Below are 21,797 nucleotides of genomic sequence, written 5' to 3' on the forward strand. Positions count from 1 at the left end.
TGGCCTATGACCCGATCTATTGGCCCGTTTAAGTCCACTCAAGGCCCAACCTGTCCGAGGCCCAATGTCTTTTTTAATGAAAAATAATAAAATTTTGGTAGAATAAATAAAAAAAACAAAAAATTTGTTCAATCCCGCCTAAGCCCGAGCCCGAGCCTGAGCCCAGGCCCATCGACTCGGCCCGAGCTTGCCCCATCGACCCACCCAAGGCCCAAATACTCCTTAGGCTTGGGCCTAATTTTCTAGTTCATGGGCTAGCCCAGCCCGGCCGAATTTTGGCGAGAGCCCGTGAGGCCCGACATGGGTCCGACCAAATTTACACCCCTACACAATACTAATCTTAAAGATTGACACGAGATCTCTATCCCCAAATATCAATCAGCTTGTTTGGTTTTGATTTTCAACAAACACCTTTTAAAAAATTTTACTTTTATTTTTTTGTATTTTATATTTTCAATGAATTTTTAATGTTTTAAGTAATTTTTTTTTTAATTTTTAGATAGACCTAGTATATATACACTTAAAAAATTATAATATTTGTGAAAAAAAATATTTAAAAAATCTACTAAATACCAAAAATACAAAAAAAAAAATATAAAAATTCAGTACATTTCTCATATTTTTGTATATTTATTAATTTTTGAAAATATTTTTTTTATAAATATTTTACTATTTAGATACATTTAAATAAGGTGCACTTAAAAAGACAAAAAATTGCTTAAAATTTTAAAAATATTCATGAAAAAATAATTAAAAAAAACATGAAAAAAAAAAAACCCCAATTTTTAAAAAACTCAATTCAGAAAACTGAAATCAAACACATTAAATGTCTCTCAATTCCAAAACATTTACAGCTTCGTTTAGCATTGGCTACGGTAGCCAACTTTTTTGTGTTGGGACTTTTTTAGCCTGTCATTTTAGCCTTGTTTGGTTTTTGTTTTTGAGTTTTTTTAACTTGTGTGAGAAAAAAAAAAGTGTAATGATTATGGTTTAAATGTGACATTTGTCTTATTGACTTATATAACTTATTTTGTCTTTTTATATTTTTTTAGCTCCAAAATATTTACCAAACGAGAACTACATCAATTAAACAGCAACTCGAGATTTTTAATAATTTAATAGTTGTAAGGTTTTTAGATAGACGGATAAGAGAATATAAAAATTTAGGCATAAAGAATCATTGGCCTTTAAGTGTTGAATTCCACCTATACTAAGATGGTGAAAACTATACAATAAAATTCTCATTTCACATGTTTTATTTTATTTTGTTTTGTTTTATTTTATTTTATTTTTTGTGGGACATTTCACACGTTTTAACAATAATGAAAAACTCTTAAAGATTAGACCTAAAAATTGAAATAACTTGTTATTAATCTTTTGTTTTTCATAAACATAAAATTCTCAACTTTTACGCCACGCTTGTTTGGCAGATTAGGTTAGATGAGATTATTAGTAAGATAATGGTTAGTGAAGAGATTATTAATGTATGGCTTGTTAGTGAGGGGATTAAGTAAAAATGTATTTATTTTGATGATAGTATAGGAGATGGTGAGTGATAGGATGTTAAATTATTTTTACATAAAATAAATAAATAAATTATTTTTATATTAAAAAAATTTAAAAAAATATTAAAACAAATAGGAGCACTTAGTTAAAAAAAAAAAAAAAGATTTATATAAAATAGATTTAATCCTCTCACTATTTTTCTAATCCATCCAAAATCCAACCAAGCTAATCCCCCTACTGAGGGGGATTACTAAGTCCCTTGGAATATCAATTCGCCCTCCCATTTCAGTATCAAACATGTTGTGTATGGGACCCACAACCATGGTAGTCCAATTCGGCCACTTAAGCCGCAAAACAAACATGGCCTTATGGATTTGAAAATATTTTTGGCTGAATTACACTAATTGTCCTTATAATTTGGGACTCATGTCATTTTGGACCTTGACTTTTCAACATTGACACATTTGACCCTAAATTTTGAATCTTGTTCTAAATAAGGACAATTGAAAATAAAATTGCTCAATTTTAAGGGCAAAGTTGTCAATTTGATAAAATATAAACTAATTTGACAAAAATAAAAGTTAAAAAAATATTTATGAATTTTAAAAAATTATTTGTACCCACTAAAGATAAAATTATGTAAAATTAATAAATCTTTTACACATTTATTTATTTATTTATTTTACCAAATTAATTTTTATTATGTGTTTCGATGATGATTATGTAATGGGTGGTTGTTTTTATTTTCATTAAATTAGTTTATATTTTTTTAAAAAAATCAAATATAGTGACAACTTTGATATTATTATTAAATCAATCTATTAAATCAAAAAAATCAAAACTAAAAATATATCATATATTAAACATTTCGATTACAAATTAAAAGTCTAACAACCACCCATTACATAATCATTATCCAAACATATAATAAAAATTAATTTGGTAAAAAAAATTTAAATAAATATGTAATTTTAAAATTTAAAAATCCTTTTTTGACATTTAGTTTTGTCAAATTAATTTATATTTAATAAAATTGACGACTTTGTCCTTGAAATTGAGTAATAGTATGTGAAATTGTTCTTATTTGGAATAAAATTCAAAATTCAAGGTCAAATATGTTACAATTGAAAAGTTAAGAACTAAAATGACACGAATCCTAAATTATAGGGACTATTAGTATAATTTATCCAATATTTTTCTTAAAAGCTAATTGTAAAATTTCACATCCTATACATTGTGCGGGCATAACGCTAGTTTAATACAATTATCTCAAGTTCATTGTATGCCCCACTTGCATGGATTAATTTTGCAAATTACATTGAAAGTCTATATTTTGGTCTATGTATTATTTTAATCTCTGTAATTTTAATCAGCTCAATATTTTGATTTTCAATTTATAACTTTATCTCAATTTAATTTAATTGATTACAACTGCTAGCATTTTTTTTTATTATTATGAAAAATCTACACAGAAGTGGTATGTATCATGCTTTTAAGAATAAAATTATAAACTTAATCAATTCAATTAATTAAGTTCAACCAACTCAGTGATCATTTTCCTTCAAAAATTTGGATAATGTTATTTAATTAGACCAAATTGAATTAAAATCTAAAATTAAAGGTCAAATTTGAGTTAATAGAAAATATAAAAATCAAAACGAAACAAAGGACAAAATCTAGGCACTACTGGTATAATTTGCCATTTTTACTACATATCATAAATACATTCATAATTCTTTCCACCAATTTCTCAACTTATACTTAGAGGTGGTGGTAGTAGAGTTTTAATTTCTATTTCCTCCTTATCTTCCCTTTACAATATAGGACCATTAATACAAAACAATCCATCTCTTCATAGAGACACTCTTTCTTGTATCCCTACAAAAGGCATCCTTATAGATCCAATCCACAAACTTCCATTTATCTCTTCAACTTCACTAACAAATTTCCATCCATTTCTTCTTTTATCTTCCAATATTTCCAACACTTCACCATCCTCACTTAACCTCACTGCCAATCCACACACTCTCCATTTTGGAAGATATGAATATAATTTTGTAATGTCAAAAGGAAATTTAATCAAAGTATTTCCTACCCAATGATATGAGAGAAGCCATTTCAAAATCTTCCATCTCTTCACATGAATTGCGACCCAAAACTCTCCCTTGAGGTTCCTCCTAATGTTGTCTGGAAATCCCGGGAGATGGGCAAAATCTTCAACTATCCCGGATTTTGATGATTTGAGCCACAATCTCAAGATTTTGCAATTAGTGGTGTCAGCAACAAGAATGAAATCGCCATCTTTGCTTAGTGCTACTCCGTTTGGATATGTGAGATTTTCAAGAAGAATTGTTGTTTCCTTGCTTTTTGGATCATATTTCATTAGCCTTCCTGTTTTGTCGCCGCTAACTATCACAGAGATGTAGTTTCTGCAAATTGGCATGTACAATTTCTTAATGTTAATGTGAAAATGACAGATAAATTTTTACACTAAATTGAAGAAGAAGAGTTTGATAATTAAACATTGCATAGCTTACCACATGCCCTCCAATGGAACATGTTATGGTTCTTGAGATCACTAGATTGGGTGATAGAATTACATTTATTCATTTCTATTTTTATTGAAGCTCCTATGAATGCTAATTTTAATTAAATTCTAGAAACACATGAGTGATTGAAGTTCATTTTCTTTCCAACTTAAGGAAAAAAATTTCATGATTTTGATTGCATGATTCTAACATGTAGTGAAAAAACGTGTGATTTTATCACTGTGTCAATTTTCCTAGAACGATACAAGGTTTTCCATCTTTTTTTTTTTTTTTGCACGTAGAGTACTAAGCTTCGCTCTAGTCTAGTAATTAAACCGGAGGACTAATCGAAGGGTTGTGGGACCATCTCAAGCCCATTTTTCTGGTCTAAACTATTTATATTTAATATTTCTCAAAAAAATTATTTATGTAAAAAATAAGTTGATTGGATATTGATAGTCATATGATTGGATTATATTTGTGTTTAAAAAAAGAAATAGACCATGTATTGTCAAAATTAAATTTTTGATTTATTTTTTGTTAAAAAAATGCAATCTAATCATGTAACTATTGATATCTAGTCCATTTTTGTGATCTAAACTATTTATATTTAATTAAGTGGAATAGATATCAGTAGTTACATGATTATATTACATTTATTATACAAAAAATAAGTCAATTTTTTTATTTTAACAATACACGGTCTATTTTTTTTTTTTTTAAACACATATGTAATCTAATCATATGACTATTAATATTCGATCAATTTATTTTTTTTGTATGAATAATCTACTTGCAAGATAAACAATTTGATAATTAAAATGGGCTTGAGTGAGCCCCCTTCAACTGGACACACTAGTCCAAGAGGAAAGCCTCTTCTTTTTGTTAAAGCTAAGCCTACATGAACTTCAAACTTGCTGGACTCTCCAAAACTAGCAATGTTTGAAAAGAACTTTTTCAAAAGCCTAACACACTTTTCTTTTATTTTTGGCTACATCCAAACACTTGGAATGTGCTAAATTAAGAAGTGGGTACCTAAAAGCCTGCCTCAGACCTGAAGTCAGCCCATCCTATACTGGTCCGTCTGGTGTAACTATTAAAATAGATTATAAATTATAACTTAACAGATTATACATTATGACTTTAGTTAAAATTTGTTAATTTATTTGGTGTAACTGTTGGATTATAAATTTAAATTGTTGAGTAATGTTTGCTAAATAAGCTGTAAAGTAGCTTTTTCAATTAATTTTTATTTTTTGTTATTTACTGCTTGTCTACAGTTCTCATAAATAATAATAATAATAATAATAATAATAATAATAATAATAATAATAATAATAATAATAATAATCCATTTGGGTCTTTTTTTTATTTTTTTTAAAAAAATTTAAAAATCTAAGAGTATAACTGTAAATTAACATATCCACAGCAGAAACTGATAATCAAAAGTAAAAAGTGAATAGCTTCTCAGAATCAACTTTTTTAAGTTAAAATAAGTTATTAGAATCAAAAGCTGTTTGAAATAAGTTTAACCAAACAGTTCAAAATAACTTTTTCAAAGTTAAAAGCTATAAGTTAGCTCAAAAAAGGTCAAACAAACGCCCCCACTATACTTCACTAATTTTGGATAGAAGTGTAACTCGGGCAGGTTGAACCAAGCAATTTGAGTTTAGTTTGAATTTTTTTAAGATTTAGATAAAATATTTTTAAATTCAGCATGAATTTAGAAACTTGAATTCAATTTGAACAGGTTTGGATAAAGACACCAAACACCTCGAGTATTTCAAAGTCCGAATTATATATATATATATATATATTAAAAGGAGATGCTATTCTCATGCCATTTTTTTTTCAAATATATTTCATTCTTTGTCCTTATTATACATAATTACATTAATACCCTTAAAATTTTGATTTTTTTAGAGAGTATATTTTGTATAAAAGGATATTAATGTAACTATATATAATAAATGAAAAAGAAAGAAATGTATTTAGAGCAAATTGAAGTGGGAATAACGGCTCCCTTATTAAATATACATATGAATTATTATTTATTTGATAATATGAAAGTAATTTAGATTGTTAGATCATATTGAATATATTATATATACAAGTTTGGCAAAATAAAATCGTATATTTTTATTTTCTCATTATGAAATCATAAAAACCACTATAACAATATAATGGTTACTTAATTCTGATCTCTCACATTATATAAATTATTTATTTTAATATTATTAATGATTTCATTAAAAAAATATATAAATAGAATTTAATTTTAACAAATTAATTAACTTAGCTACACTAAAACAAAGGAAAAAAAAATCAGATTTATATATAATTCGAACAATCCAGGCAACTTGTATGATTCAAGCCTAACTCGTGTCGAGCTTGAGCAAACGACCTTGGGTTATAATTCAAACTTAGGCGAGCCAAGATAGCTCTCAACACAACTTTGACTAGGTGTAAATAACCTCTCAACCCGCTTGAATTGCATTCCTAATTCTAAACATGTAACAATTTGGTAATGGGCTTAGTCCCATCTACTCACCACTCAACAAAAAAACAAAAACAAAAGCAAATAAAATAAACAATAATGATTCATCTACACAATTTTTTCCCTCTGCATCCCCCTCCCCTCATTCAGAGATTTAGAGGGGAAAAATTATGTGAATAATTCATTAATCTAAAATAAAATTGATAGGAATGTACCTCCTCCGGTAACGCCAACTGCTGTCGGTAAAATACACTACTCCACTTCTCTGATCAATGTCCAAACCATTGGTGAACCCGAAAGGAATCCCTTGTGCCTCTGTTGCAACCTTGGTGGCCAAGCCACCCTCAGGGCCCACAATGGCAAGGCCCATATATGCATCGGCAATGTAGAGATGGCCGGACCTTTGGTCGAACCGGAGGCCCAATGGGCGCCCACAAATGTGCTCCATTTGTTCATGGTCATGTGAACCTTCACAGCCATCTCTGAAACCAAAATAAATGTGAATTGGGATTTTATAATGTTTAAATAAAAGAGACATATGGTTAGTTGGGGGCTCGAAAACCCCAGTGGTAGTGGGGTAGCTTCTACTATTCACTGACCTCTTATTAGAGAAAACATCGTGATACAAATTAAATTATCAATTTTGTTTTTTTATTTTATTTTAACAATACTTACAAGGGTGTGGGATGCAAAATTTGGATTAATTAACTGCTTTATTTGGGCTAACCAGGCCCATGAAGCCTTTTTGTAACATTCCATTCCATTCCAAAATTAGAAGAAAATAGAGCTATAACATTCCATTCCAATATTGGAAAGAACAAGAAGTGAGAATATGTAAAAGGTTTTGTAATCTTCTGTAATAGCATTCCAGTTCATTCATGTTGTTTCTAGATGTACTTTCTGTTTTTCCATTCTTCTAATCAAATTAAAGGAAATGATTTGCAACCATAAACATTATAAACAAAAAAAATCTCAGCATGATACGATAGTAATGTTTTTTGAAATAATAAACCACTTTGATTGATCTTTTGGTTGGAAATGAACAGATACAAATTTTCCATATCATTTTGTATATATTTTCCCATCCTATTTTTGTTAGCTAGATTTAGGGATGTTCAAAAAAATAAGTGGAACTGGTAAACTGATCCAATCAGGTCCAAACTGCCAGTTTGGTCTGATTTTTTCAGTAATAGTTATGGTTTTGAAAATGGTGAAACCATTCAAATTGATCCGGTTCTCGGTTCAAACCTTTGGTTACGATTCTGAACCGGACCGTGACATATTTGTTTATTATTTTTTATATAAAAAATTAAAATATAAAATGTTTTTTTTATAAGATTTGAACACTAGCCATCATTGTAAAATTGATAAACTCTAACCAATTTAACCAAAATAATTATTATTAATTTGTTTGTTAACATAAAATACATATCATATTTATTATTATATAAAACTCCTAAAACTGTAAACCGAACTGAACCAAACTAGTTTTTATGCTTCGGTTTTGGTCCACTTTCACATGTTGACGGTTCAGTTATGGTTCCAACTTTTCTAGAACCATAAAAAATGGTTCGATTCCTAGATTATTATAAAACCGGATCAATCCGATCCCTGTACACCCCTAGCTAGATTTACATTGTTGAATGCATTTCTTAATAAATATAGGTTTAAAATAATTGATGACCTAACATGACATAAATAGTTTTGATTGTAAAAAGTTGTAGGTTCAAATGTTCTTATCCTCACATAATGTTCTACTTGTTTTGTTGCATTGTCAATTTTTATTTCAATTAAAAGTTTCTGTTGCATTTTCAAGTAGTGTAGTTATTAAAAGTGGCTATAGAAATCACCTTCATTTATTGATTTTTGGTTTAATTAGATGAACTCCAAGAATCTAATTAAAGTTTCTGTCGTCATTTAAGTAGTTGAAAAATTGTTAAACAATATTTCCTCCATTCAATGAATATGTTCTTAGAGAAATACTATTTTGACACAGAAAATTTATGTACAAAATGTATAGAAACCCTCATATGAAAATAGGTCTCATATAAGTCTCACATGTATGGATCTTCCTTCACGTGAGAGTTTTTATGCATAGATTTTCGGTATATATTGCATTACTATTTTAAAACTTGTTTGGATGAAATCTAATAAGAGAGGGAAACATATATCTTAATTTGAAAAGTGGTGCATATGAAAGACATTATAAATACATAATATATGACCCCACCAGGAAAATTAGGTCCCTCAGGGATTGAAGGCTACATTACAATCCTTATGTGGTCAAGCAAATCCATTAGCTACCCTTATTTAGAATTGACATATATATTTGGGATAATATTAAGAGAGAGAGAGAAAGAGAGAGAGAGAGAAAAAAAACAATTATGTTGCCTATTTACGCTGTGTTTGGTTGGGGATTTGGGAAGGGAAATGGAAAGGGAAATGGAAATGAAAGGAAAAGAAGAAAGAATTAATAGAATTCCAAATCCCAACTATGTTTGGTTGTGTTGGTTATAAAATAGAATTGATGTCCTAAAAGGTCTCCTATTTATTTATTTATTTCTCACCCCCTTTCTTTTCCCATATATTTTTTATTATAACCAAACATAAATAGGATTACATTTCTCATTCCTTTTCCAAATCCCACCCCAAAAACCCCAACCAAACACAGCATTAAGAACTCAAAATTTGAAATGTATAAATCAAATTTATTTTGTACATAATGCACACTACATCAAGGTTAAATCTGTGTTATATTTCAATATTAAACACTTTTTTTGAAAAAATTTCTGGGCTATTAAAGCATTTATGGTTTAAAAAAAAAAAAAAACACTCAAATACACAAAGCCTCTAAAGACAATATTTACAACTGAGTATGTATGTATATATTTTTTTACTTTTTGGTAACCACCAGTCTCCAAAATCTGCCATTGCACGCCTACCTACCAGTTCAATATCCTCCTAGGATATAATATCAAGTAATTTTAAAATATTATGTGATATTATTTATATAATTTTAAATTAATCAAGTAATAAAAAAAATTATAAAAAAGTAAATATTGATTCACCTACTAACAAATTAAGAAACAAAAGTTAACCCGCCTACCATTCTTACTATGTAGACTATAGTACATGCTTAATAATTTTCCATACTAAATGAATATGAACGCAGAAGGTTGATAATGATGATAAGGAAGGGCATACCTATGCAGAGAGGTCACAGCAAAACCAATCCACTGCCGTTCATTTTGTAGCCACTTGATGATCCGGCCGTCCGATACACCCGTGTATGGACCTCCGCCGTGTGGGTCAAAGGCCAAGCTCTCAGGCCCAACTGCGTCCACAATTGGAATGATATGCTTGTCACTAGCAGATAACTTCTGGGTTTGAAACAAATCGGAGACAATTTTAATCTGATCAATTGATGAGAGAAAAACTGATAATAGAAGAATTGTTGATGTGGTTAGGAAGAGCTTTGAGCTCATTGCTTTGGATAGAGAAACCAAATGAACCATTGTTTGTGTGTGTGTCTCAGCAAAAAGTGTATATAGAGACAGGGCTATATATAGGGGGAGGGAAACTAGAAGACAATTGTGTGGTGATAAATTGTCTAATGGCTTGTAAGCAACCTGTGGCCTCATCTGTTTGGTATGTTTTCATGTGTGTGTGTGTGTGTGTGTGTGTGTGTTTTTTCTGAAAAAATTGGAAAGTTAATGAATATTTATGATCTTGTTTCGTTGTAAAAATAGTTTTTTATGGTAAAGAAAATCAACTTAAAAAGTGTTTTCTGACAGAGGGATTTTCCAAAAAAATAAATTCCCAAACAAGAAGTGAATTTATGCTCAATACAGTTTGGCCATGTTTGATTCACAACACTAATAGTGAGGTATTAATAATCCTATTAAATTAGTGTGGTATTAGTTATCCCACCCCTACCCCATTACTAATAATCCTACAAATTTGTTGGATTAATTATCCATTGGATTAATAATCCTAAACCAAAATGTCAAAACAAACATAGGATGATTGGGCCCACGGATTAATAATCCCAATCCTATGCTTTAATCCTTCCAATCAAACATGCCCTTTAAGTCCTAAATTTGTATAAAATAAATACAACAATATACAAAAAAAAAAAAAAAAAGCCTGCAGCTCCAAGTCCTCCCAAGTTATTATCTTTGCAGATGCATATTATTAACACCTGAAAATGGTTTTCCTACATAGGGTGAGTCAAAACCTAGTAAAAATACTCTGACACAGCTTATGAATCTTAACAAAGATATAAGATAAATACAAATGCAATGCTCGTATCAAAATATTTTACATCTCTTTCCAAAACCATGCAATGTTAGGTTATATCACAATTCATAAAACCATTTCTTTACAATAGAAGGACAGTGAATGCAACACTAGGAATCTCTAGGACGTGTCTGCAAACAGGCTACAAGTACTATCAATTTGTCATGTTTGCCGATATTAACCGGAAGGTTCGACACCTAACCATGCGAGTTTATGGACTTTCAGTGAGAACACATAGACTAACATAATACCACATCTACACTCCTACCCAGATTCACCAATGTATTCACTCATTTTTCTCAAAACAATAACATTTTCCATGTGTAAAGTACGTTACAATACTCAATGCAAATGGATAAGAAATTAGTTTCAATTTACCTAATTCTTATGCAATTTATACAACAATTATAGCTATCCTCTACCGATAGCTCAAAACAGATATCTCTAAACAGATAAATAATTTTCATAAAAACAAACTTTCCAAAAATTTTAAGATGGGAGTGATAATACATATCCAACTCCGCCATTGTCATCAACATCAATCCAATTCCACATTTCCAACATCAATTTCATTTATCATTACAAAATCAACATTCGATAAATTTAGGACAAAATCTTCTTTTTCTTTATAAACTAATCCCAATGATAAGAATCCATCTTTTCATCATAACTCCACAATAAATGCATTTCCTCAATCATTTCCAACAATTCATTGAAAATCCCTCTTTTGATTTCAAACAAAACTCCTAGATTTGTCCAAAAATCCCAAAATCCCAATATTTTTTCAAAACACAAATAACTAAATTAAAAATTGTAAGAAAGTGCAAAGATATCCCTACCTCAAGCTAGAAGACAAGGAAGGACAAGGATTGCAACTCAATGAAACCAAAAACCAACTTTGCTTTGATTAAAAAGAAGCTCCCGATGTGCTTTACCTTTTTAACAAAGGGATTAGGGTGGAGAAACCAACGGATCTATGTATTTTTGTAAAGAGAATATGAGTTTTAGAGAGAGAGTGTCTCAATTTAGGGTTTTGAAATGTTTAGAGAGAGAGAGAGAGAGAGAGAGAGAGATGAAAAAGTGAGCCAAGAGTGTGACTTTACGGATTGATATACACACCGACCACTTGAGCGCATAAAGTGTCGCTTGAGCAACTAGACACAATAAGTGGGACCTCTCGAGTGTAGGAAGTGACAGCTCGAGCGTAGAATACAAACTCTCAGAAGTTTTACAGACAGAGGACCCTCGTTCAAGTGCAAGAAATACCGCTCAATCCAACACCGCTCGGGCACAGGAAAGACCGCTTGAAAACTAAAAATGTCATCTCCTAGTGTCTTTGCAAACCTGCAAAAGTACTGAAAGTTCATAAAGATTGCTTGAGCGCAAGAATCACCGTTTGAGCGAAGAGGCAAAATCATGGGCAACAACAGTTTTGAGAAACAAGCTACCAACTTGTTTCAAATGCAACCGAGACACTCCAATAACTAAACTCAATGAGAAATAAGGAGAAACAAAACATGAACAATTATAGAAGACAATGAAACTCGAATACAAAATATCAACGGATCGGGTCTAAACTAGAATCACTATATGACAAATAGTTTACATTGAAAATTAATCAAAAGATGAGAATTTAAATTAACAAAATTAAAAACTCAAGGCATATTTTGTTATAGGATTCAAACTTTGATATTTTTAATAGAATTTTCCCTAAATTTTATTGCATAAATTAATAACCATCAAATTAGAGTATCCAATCTAACAGTGTTACATTCATATAATTTATTTCTCTCACAATCCCTGAATGAGGTGACAAGATAAGAAAATTTTGAAAAAACATTATTTTTCAAATTTTGCTTGTCATGTTAGTTAAGAGAAGAATTGTGTGGATGCCTAGTGTCCCCTATGAAATTGTCCCATTAACAAGTAACTTATCAATTGTCCTAATGGTCAATTCTAAAAGGGTCAATACATTTGTTAGTTATACTAATGAGGTGAAACTTTTGGTTTGACATGATAAATTTACACTTAAATGCCATTCCGTTTTTAAGAAAACGCAGTTGGAAGGTCATGATATATCTATAAATTATGGAAAACATATATAAAAAAAGAATAATTATAAAGTGTGTTGAAAAGATATTCAAAATTGCATTAGGATTGTAATTATTCTTGTAATATCTCCGTCTAAATAGCAACTCTCACAAAACATCTGTAGCAAAATCATTCTCTAACCATCACATAACGTAAAAAAAATTCAATAATACATAATTATTTTTTGGTGTATGATATATATATATATATATTGTAATTCCATTATGAGTTAAGTGGTATGTAATTATAATTCATTTTGATTGTTAGATTGAAATTTTTTTATATTATTTTTTTTTACCACTCATTGTGATATTATTTATAACTTTTATGATCAATTGTTATTATTATTTTACTTGTAAAAAACTGATTTTTAAGTATGATCTAATATGATACTTTAGTTATGGCTAAAAATAACTTAATTATAGGACGAAATGGTATTAAAATTATAAAATCTCATAATGTATGTATAATATATCTTAAAAACAAAAGTAATATAAAATTCCCTTAACGGAAAATTGTGTGGCCGAAATAATTATGCTGAAAAAGACACGTTAAAATTGACCAATAACAGGGATTTGTACCGTAGCAAAGCAAGTAAAAGATGGGCCAATCATTTTTTTTGGGAAAATTACCATCTAGTCCTATGTAGGGGATCTATTTCCCTTCTAATCCCAATTTATTTTTAATAGTTTAATAGGTCCACAGTTTTTTTAGTTTTATACCCAGAGGTCCCGTTTTTTATTTTCGTATTTTTAAATGACTGTGTTACCCTTTGTTTTGAGATCTATATGTACGTGAGAAATCAAATTTTTGCTTCGTTGAAAAAAAGGAAATCAAATCTTCGTCTCCGCGATCTCGATTTCTCTTCGTTGTGGCGATCTCATTGTGCTGTGTGGTCGATCTCATTGTGCTGTGAGGTGGATCTGGTTGTGCGATTTGAATCTGTGTGTACAGGCGATATCTTCGTACGTTGTCTCTCTCTCTCTCTCTCTCTCTCTGGTGATAGATATATGTATGTGTATGTATGTATCTGTCGATACATAGATATACATATATATGTATATATATATATATGTCTGTGTGTGTATGTGGTTTGTATTTTGTCGACATATATGTATGTATATATATATAAGCAAATTTGCGTGATATGTGGTTTGTGTTTGGCGAATTTTGTTTGTTTGATTTTGATTTTGTTGATTTTTGTTTGTCGTATAGTGTAATGTGTTTTGAAGTTGTATTTTGGATTTGTGAATTCTGGTGTTTTGATATTGATATGTCGTAAGTGTATAATTTTGCAGTTTTGGAATTGTAAATTGTGTACTGTTGTTATTGATATGTTGTAACTGCATAATTTTGCAGTTTGAAATCTGTGAACAATTGTTTGTTGGTTTCTGATTTTGTAGTATGGAGCGGTGTTTCATGTTAATGTGCAAATACAGTAATTGTTGTGCTGCTATTAAGATTAGTGACGGATGTAGTTATGATGAAGTTGTTGAGAAAATATGTGCGAAGTTCAAGGAGTTGAGTGTTGGTAACTTTTGTTTGTTTTTCTCTGTTCCTGGATATTCTAATTGTATTGTTGAATGTGATGATGATTTGGGGAATATGCTGTCAATGGTAGGTGGTAGTGGTTGTCATGTTGTTGATGTTATTGTGGGGGATAAGAGAGTTGTGGAGGTTGATGATGGTAATTCTTGTAGGATTGATTCTGTAACTTGTGAGAGTTCTTTTGTGAATGATTGTGATGATGTTGGTGGTTTGTTGCGTAGTTTTTATCCAGAACCAGAGAGAGTTTTGTTGTCTGCTAGTTGGAAGGGGATTATACATAGTGTTGGTCAAGAATTTGAAGGTGGAGTGTCGGGGTTCCGCATTGCATTGGCTAAGTATGCTGTTCAGTGTGGTTTTGCAGTGAATTATTTGAAGAATGATGCAACAAGAGTAACCGCTGAATGTATGATGAAGTCGTCTACGGGTTGTAAATGGTTTGTGCATGGAAGGGTGTTGATGGATTCTGGTGTTTTTTTTATAATGAAGTTGGATAATGTGCATACTTGTGGGGTTGTTGCTCGTAGATCTTGTAGCAAAATGGTTGGTTCTAGACTTGTGTCTGATATTGTGCAAAATGATATTAGTGATAATCCGTTGACTCGTCCTATTGAAGTTAAAAAAAAGTTGAAGAAGCAATATGGTATAGATGTTTCTTATCGGGTTACATGGTTAGGAGTTGATAAGGCAAGAGGTGGGTTGTTTGGTGATTTTGCAACTTTTTTTGACCAGCTTCGATGGTACCTTGAGACGGCTATGAGAACGAATCCGGGAAGTGTGTTTGAATTAGATGTGGATGAAAGTAGTGGGTGTTTTCGGAGGTTGTTTGTGGCATTTCATGGATGTTTGTATGGCTTTCAATTTTGTCGTCCGTTGTTGTTTGTTGATGGTACATTTTTGAAGGGGCGTTACAAGGGGCATTTGCTTGCAGCAACATCAAAGGATGGTAATCAAGGTATGTATTTATTTGCAGTTAGTATTGGTTTAGTTTGTCAGTGTGTTATTGTATTGTGAGTCTGGTAATTTTTGCAGTTTCATGTGGGTTTGTTTGCAGGTTTGTTTCCTTTGGCTTTTGCGATTGTTGACGCTGAAAATCAAGATAATTGGATGTGGTTCTTAAGTCAGTTGTTGAAGGCTGTTGGTTCAGGCCGGAGATTGACTTTTGTGTCGGACCGTCAACATGGATTGCTAGACGCTCTTTCAGTGGTTTTCCCCAATGCACATCATGCTTATTGCTTGAATCATTTGAAGAGAAATTTGATTGACAAATTGGTGGGACTTCGTACTAACTATAAGCTGTGTTTGATGAAAATATTAGTTAAATGTGCTTATGCGCCAACGGTTGCTTCTTTCCAACATTATATGGAGAAATTGAGGCGTATTGCTGGGAATGGTAGAGTTGATAGTATGTTGGATGGTTTGCAAAATGATAAGTGGGCCAATGCATTTTTTAGAGGGAAACGATATGGTGAGATGTCATCTAATGCTGCCGAGTCTTATAATAATTGGATTGGTGGGGCCCGTGAGTTGCCTATTACTTGTATGGTTGATATGATTAGGGTTCAAATCATGACTCAATTGTCGGATAGAAGAGCTGAATCTAGAAGATGGACTACGAAATTGTGTCCAGTTATGGAAAAGAAGTTGGTGGACTCTTTGGAGCTAGCTAAGTCTTGGGATGTGATTGTTGCTAGTGATACTGTGCTTGAGGTTCATTCTTCTATTTCTTTTTATGTTGATATTGGTAGACAAACTTGTTCTTGCCATGAATGGCAATTGAATGGTTTTCCTTGTTGTCATGCTGTGCATGCTTTGCGTAGTAGTGGTAGAGATGTGTATGGTTTCATTGATCCGTTTTTTCATGTAGATTGTTTTAGAGAGTCATACAAGGAATCTGTTTATCCAGTGCCTTCAAGTGAGAGATTTGACTTTGATGGTGCCAGTAGTTCGGCTATCAAACCTCCTATAACGAAGAAGCAGCCCGGGCGGAACAAGAAGAAGAGGATACCTTCAAGGGGTGAGAATGTGAAGCAAATCAAGTGTGGGAGATGCTTGAAATATGGGAATCACAATAAGAAGACGTGCAAGGCTGCTATTTGAGGCCGCAATCTATTCTTTTGGATTTGTATTTGAATTTGAGGAATTATGATAATAAAAAATGTGATACTTGGTATTATGGAAGTAATGAATAAAGTTGGTTGAATTGTTTTTTGTTTGTTGATGTGTTTTTTACTTATTGAAGTTGTTTTCGAATAGTCTGGTTTTGTTTTTTATTTTTATGGAATGCAGAGAAGGTTGTTGAAAATTTCTTATTGAAACAGTATAATATGGAAAGGCAGTTCATATTTCATAGTGATAAAACTGTATAATTTTGCAGTTTTAAGAATTATTTAGAAACAACCTGATGAAACCGCATAATTTTGCAGTTTTAAAAATTATTAGAAACAAGCTGATGAAACTGAAAAATTTTGCAGTTTGAAGAATTATTAGAATCAACCTTTACTGTATGAAAATATATGCAACCACAAACAGGTAGACAAACAATCAAAAGAAGAACCACAATAATAATAATAATAAGAAGAAGAGCAACAAGAACATCAATCATTTTCACCATAACCATGATAACCAGAAAAAGATCATTCCCAAAAGTATATAAAGTACTTGTCACATGTTAAAAAAGAAAAATAAAAAAAAATAAAAAAAAGGTTCAAAGATATGTTCCCTTGAATATTTGTATTGTTAAGAAGTTTGTTCATTGTTTCTATGGTTTGGTATGTTTTGTCAACATTTGGTAGTGCTCGAGTTTCCAAGATCGGTTCTCATCATTGAGGAATTGATTGATGATTTGTGCTCGAAATTTGACCCACTCAGTTGGACGAAGTTTTTTCTGCACAGGTTGCCAGTTGAGATATTGGTTGATAACATTGCAGACGGCAATTGCACAATCATTCCTGCAATGTTTGAGATGAAGTTAATTAGTTAGGTGAAACTGCAAAAATTAGCATATTGGAAGATTAGTTTATGGATTTTGTATCTTACGAGTGTGGGGTTTGTTGTGGGCATTCCTCAATTGATGCAATTTCTGTCTCGCACTCTTGAGATGAAAACATGTTTCCCTGTTTGCTGAGTAATGCTTTATTCCATCTCAGTTGATGTTGTTGCTACAAAATAGTTAGTGGGTGTTTTTGTTAGTTATAGTGATGAGTTGAGATGTTTGTAAAGGGATGGAACTAAGTATGAAATTTTATTTTAACTTACAATTTGCTTTGCAATTTCAAAGTGCTTGTTATGGCAATCTTTTGCTGGTCTCAACGAGTCATAGTGTCTCCATATTCCATCAGCATTGTCAAAGACCACAATTGTCCAATGGTTGTCGTGGTTGATTGGGAAATGGATATATATGTTTTTCATTGCTTCTGGAAAATGGCTGTCCATCAGTTTTTCTCTCAGTGCTTGATCTTGGTTTTGTAGTGGAGTCTGTAAGTCATATATATGTTTGAAATATGTCATAAAACTATGTAGTAATACATGTTGATAAAGTAGAAAATTTTACAGTTGTAAGGTATGTTAAGTTTTGCTTACATTGATGAGTGTTGAGAAAACGTAAGATCTTCCTGCGTATGGATTGCTTGCAAAGACTAGATCGTTTTTCTCAAATTCTTCAATGGTTGGTTGGAGTGCCAATTGCTTTTCTGAGAAGGCATCAATGACCTGAAACATGTTATATATGAGAATGTGTTAGGTTTGTGGAATAGGTTATTGAATATGTACAGAAACTGTAAAATTGTGCAGTTGGAGACCTACATTCCCATATAAGGGTTCCCTGTTGGTCAATCTGCATATATCTGAAAAGTATACGCAGTTTTCATCTTCGCTGCCAGACCAGACACAAGCAGTTGATTGTGTGTTGTTGATGAGTTGAATTTGGTCTTGGTCTTTTTTGGATAGGCTATGCCAAACCTTGTTTGTTTTGCGGCATGAAATGGTGAGTGGCTTGTTTGGGATTGATTCTTCCTGGAAATCATCATCACTTTCCAATACTTGAAGATTTGTCTTCTTTTGATTGGCATGCTCTTTTGGGTTTGTTTCAGCAGCAACTGGTTTCTCTTGGCCAATATGTTCTTGCATCTTTTCTTTCTGCTGTTGTTTTGCTTCATGAGCACCCTGTTTTTTGTTGTCATTCTTCTTCTGTTTTTCTTCATTGGTACCCTGTGTTGGTTTGGGTACATCAGCAGCAGTTTGTGTCTTGTTTGTTGTATCTTCTTTGGGTTTGGTCATTGGTTGGTATTCAAAATCTGGGTCATGTGCTTGTTTTCTTGATTTTTGTTTGATTCTCTTGACCATGGATCTTTGTTGGGGACTGCCAGTTTTTTTGGTGGACATTTCCTTCAATTGATCTTCTTTTTTATGCAATTCAGCCATGAATTTTTGTTCCATTTCTTGCATTTGTGCTCTCAGGGCTGATATGAGCTTGTCCTTGTCGTCCTCTTTGGTTGGTGTTTGTGGTTGGTCATGACCTATAAAAATGTTGGATTGTGTTTTGGTTAGTTTAATGAAATTTTGCAGTATGATTTAGTATTAGACAATAGTTTACCTTGTGCATGAAGTATGTCAGATTTCTCTTGCAGTTCTTCTTGTTGGTTTGTCAGTTCTTGTTCATTGACTTCTTCGTGTTGGTTTGTTTGTTGTTCTTCTTGTTCTTGTTGTTGGTCTTCTTCTTGATCAAGGTGTTCTTCTTCTTCTTCTTCTTCTTCTTCTTCTTCAGTTTCAGTTTCTGCTTCTTCTTCTTCTTCAGTTTCTTCTTCATCAGTTTTTTCTTCATCAGTCACTTGATTTTTTTCATCATCACTCTTTTCTTCTTGTTCATCACTTTGTGGTTCTTGTTGTGGTTTTTGCTTTCTTTTCTTTTTTTTTTGTTGTGCTTCTTTTTCTGATTGTGATTCTGATTCTGAATGATGTTCTTCTTCGAGAAAATCATCCTCATCACTGTCTAGAAGTGTTCTTTTTTTTGTTGCTTTTGTTTTCTTTTTTTGCTTATTGTCCTTTTTGTGGTCTTGTTTCTTTGCTGAAGAGTCTGTTGATGTGCTTTGATTGATATGCAATAACTGTATTTCTTGTTCAGTTGGGGTTAAAGCACTTTGGTTAACCTGCATTGGAACAATGTGGTATATATCAGTAATACTGTAAATTTGGTCAGTTTCATAAGATGAGTTGTACTGTGAGTAATGTGGGTTAAGTGTCGAAATATGTTTTTTGAAACTGAAAAATGTTACAGTTTCATAACATGAGTGATGTTAAAGAAGTGTGTGCTTTGAAACTGAAAATTTTCACAGTTTCATAATGTGATTTGTACTACAATGAATATGAAAGGAGTGTTGAATAGATTTGTGCTAGGATAGTATAGAAGAGTTTGAATACCTTTTCAAAGTGAGCGAGGCTGATGTGTTTCCACTTGGAGTACATTTTGCCAAGGTTCCATTTCATAAACCTTGGGAAGCCTTCTTTGTTGGATGGTCGGAGGAGTTTACTGTGCTCACAGTACCAGTACTGTAAAAAAAAAAAAAAAAAAAAGTTGAAATATGTTAGATAGTTAGAAATAGGTGAATGTCTGATATTTTTGTGGGAAGTAGTTGAGTAATGTGTTTACCAAGAGTAACATGACGCATCCAGTGACATGCCTTGGGTTGTTGTTTGCATTTGCTATTGAATTCATCAGTGTGTCTTTTATTGCCTCAACCCAATTGTACTTCTTGATGTTGTTGAGGTTGTCAACATAGTTGAGGAAACTCCAACTGAGTGTATGGCCTGTTGTGGGCATGAGAAGTTTCAAGCACAAGTAAAGGGTGATTACCCTTGCAAGATCTTGACAATCATTGGTTGATTTTCCTTTTTTTGTTTGTTGAAACATTTTGGTCAAAGACTTGCCATCCAATCTCTTGATTGATTTGCATCTTCGTTTGTAAAATGGAAGCTCAAAATCCTTTGGTCTTGCATAGGATTTGGTGGTGATGCTGTCTTCTCCACAGTCGATACCAAAAATGAGCTTGACATCACTGGTTCTGAGTTTCATTTCCTTTTTGCCAAGTACAAATGATCTTTTTCTTTTGTTGTAGAGTGTTGTCATTTCTGCTACAATGGAATTGTAGCATCTGCACCAAGAGGCCTTCAGTTGTGTTGAGGAGAGAGCATTTATAAGGGGCCAAAAAGGGGTTTTTTGCAGCTCTGTCTGTTGGGCTTTTGTGAATTTGACCCCCTTCAACAGTTTGATTACCGTTCCGATGTTGGAACGATAATTAAATTGTTGGACTCTCTTTGCAGGGACTGCTGGTTTTTTTTCTTTTGATGCCTTGGTTGTTGTTTTGGGAGTTGATTGGCTTTCTTGGAGCTTTCTTTTTTTGGTTGGAGGAGCTTCTTGGTTTTTTGTTGGCTTTCTTTTGTTTGTTTTTGTTGTGGTTGGAGGTGTGGTTGGTGTTTGTTGGGTGGGTGGGGTCTGTGGTGTAGTTCTTGGGCTTTTTCTTGTAGGTGGTGTGGTTGTTTTGTGGGTTTTTTGGTGGGGTCTGTTGGATTTGGTTGTTTTTGGGTGTGGTGGTGGCATTTGAGTGGATACAGGAGAGGGACTTTCAAAAGGGGAGATGGTTAAATCCCTGATTGGATTTGTGGGCATACGGGTTTGTTTCTTCCAATATCTTCCAACAGCTATTTCTGAAAAAATGAAAGTGACAACAGGGTATGAGTAATATAGTGACAAAACTGTATAATTTTGAAGTTTTATATGCAGTTTAATATGAAGTTATATGTATTTTGTTCGTAAGAGTTACGAAACTGTATAATTTGACAGTTTGATTTGCACTTTATAATAAGTTAGCTATTTGTTTTGAGTAGTGGTTAAACTGTGTAATTTTGCAGTTTCATTTGCATTTTGAATAAATTTAGATATGTTGCTTGTATAGTGATGAAATGAAACACTATGATGTTGCAGTTTTTATAAGGAAACAGTATGAACAATAGGAACAGCCCATTGTATTTTGTAAAAAGCAACAATAACAACAAGAAGATTAAAAATTCAAAAATAAGAATAAGAGAAGCCAATATTGAACAACAAGAATAAGAATAAGGTGTTGAATGTGTAAAAACAGGGATTTATGTGCAAAAACAGTGTTTAGAATGTTGAAAAATAGGGGACTATATATATATTAAAAGAGGGTTTATACATTTGGAAGTATGTAAAATGTGTATATAAGAAATATTAAAGAATGATGTACAAATGTGAAAAATAATGAATAGGTGAAGAGAGATGTTACTTTTTTTCCCCATTTTTGTGAATCGGAAGT

At 32.0% G+C, this 21,797-nt stretch overlaps 3 protein-coding genes across 3 annotated transcripts; 1 reads left to right on the forward strand and 2 right to left on the reverse strand.

Annotated features, from left to right (window-relative positions):
- Positions 1-3,193: 3,193 nt before the first annotated feature.
- LOC114312274 (protein STRICTOSIDINE SYNTHASE-LIKE 10) lies at positions 3,194-10,336 on the reverse strand. Its single transcript, XM_028258493.2, has 3 exons — positions 9,736-10,336; positions 6,747-7,013; positions 3,194-3,935 (listed from the first exon to the last, which is right to left on the reverse strand). Exons 1-3 carry the CDS (start codon positions 10,170-10,172, stop codon positions 3,359-3,361), a joined length of 1,281 nt encoding a protein of 426 aa, XP_028114294.2. The 5' UTR covers positions 10,173-10,336; the 3' UTR covers positions 3,194-3,358.
- A 3,973-nt stretch (positions 10,337-14,309) lies between these two features.
- LOC145804140 (uncharacterized) lies at positions 14,310-16,678 on the forward strand. The gene is made up of 2 exons (XM_082897902.1): positions 14,310-15,421; positions 15,521-16,678. Exons 1-2 carry the CDS (start codon positions 14,326-14,328, stop codon positions 16,564-16,566), a joined length of 2,142 nt encoding a protein of 713 aa, XP_082754028.1. The 5' UTR covers positions 14,310-14,325; the 3' UTR covers positions 16,567-16,678.
- Positions 16,679-17,049: 371 nt separating this feature from the next.
- On the reverse strand, positions 17,050-21,255 carry LOC145804485 (uncharacterized). The gene is made up of 8 exons (XM_082898470.1): positions 20,114-21,255; positions 19,885-20,013; positions 19,061-19,613; positions 18,271-18,983; positions 18,049-18,177; positions 17,725-17,943; positions 17,506-17,627; positions 17,050-17,417 (listed from the first exon to the last, which is right to left on the reverse strand). The coding sequence occupies exons 1-8, from the start codon at positions 21,128-21,130 to the stop codon at positions 17,228-17,230; spliced, it is 3,072 nt and encodes a 1,023-aa protein (XP_082754596.1). The 5' UTR covers positions 21,131-21,255; the 3' UTR covers positions 17,050-17,227.
- Positions 21,256-21,797: the final 542 nt, after the last annotated feature.

This window comes from Camellia sinensis, chromosome 12, assembly GCF_055761805.1.
Source record: "Camellia sinensis isolate YWXY chromosome 12, ASM5576180v1, whole genome shotgun sequence".
NCBI lineage: Eukaryota > Viridiplantae > Streptophyta > Magnoliopsida > Ericales > Theaceae > Camellia > Camellia sinensis.

Excerpts from the sequence above, each read along its gene's own strand:
- LOC114312274 (XM_028258493.2), bottom strand. The coding sequence starts at position 10,172 with ATGAGGCCACAGGTTGCTTACAAGCCATTAGACAATTTATCACCACAC. Across the intron at positions 7,014-9,735 it reads GCTGTGACCTCTCTGCATAG|AGATGGCTGTGAAGGTTCAC; the intron begins GTATGCCCTTCC and ends TTTTGGTTTCAG. Across the intron at positions 3,936-6,746 it reads AGTTGGCGTTACCGGAGGAG|AAACTACATCTCTGTGATAG; the intron begins GTACATTCCTAT and ends GCCAATTTGCAG.
- LOC145804140 (XM_082897902.1), top strand. The coding sequence starts at position 14,326 with ATGGAGCGGTGTTTCATGTTAATGTGCAAATACAGTAATTGTTGTGCT. Across the intron at positions 15,422-15,520 it reads ATCAAAGGATGGTAATCAAG|GTTTGTTTCCTTTGGCTTTT; the intron begins GTATGTATTTAT and ends GTTTGTTTGCAG.
- LOC145804485 (XM_082898470.1), bottom strand. The coding sequence starts at position 21,130 with ATGCCCACAAATCCAATCAGGGATTTAACCATCTCCCCTTTTGAAAGT. Across the intron at positions 18,984-19,060 it reads TGACATACTTCATGCACAAG|GTCATGACCAACCACAAACA; the intron begins GTAAACTATTGT and ends ACATTTTTATAG. Across the intron at positions 17,944-18,048 it reads TTTTCTCAACACTCATCAAT|ACTCCACTACAAAACCAAGA; the intron begins GTAAGCAAAACT and ends TATGACTTACAG.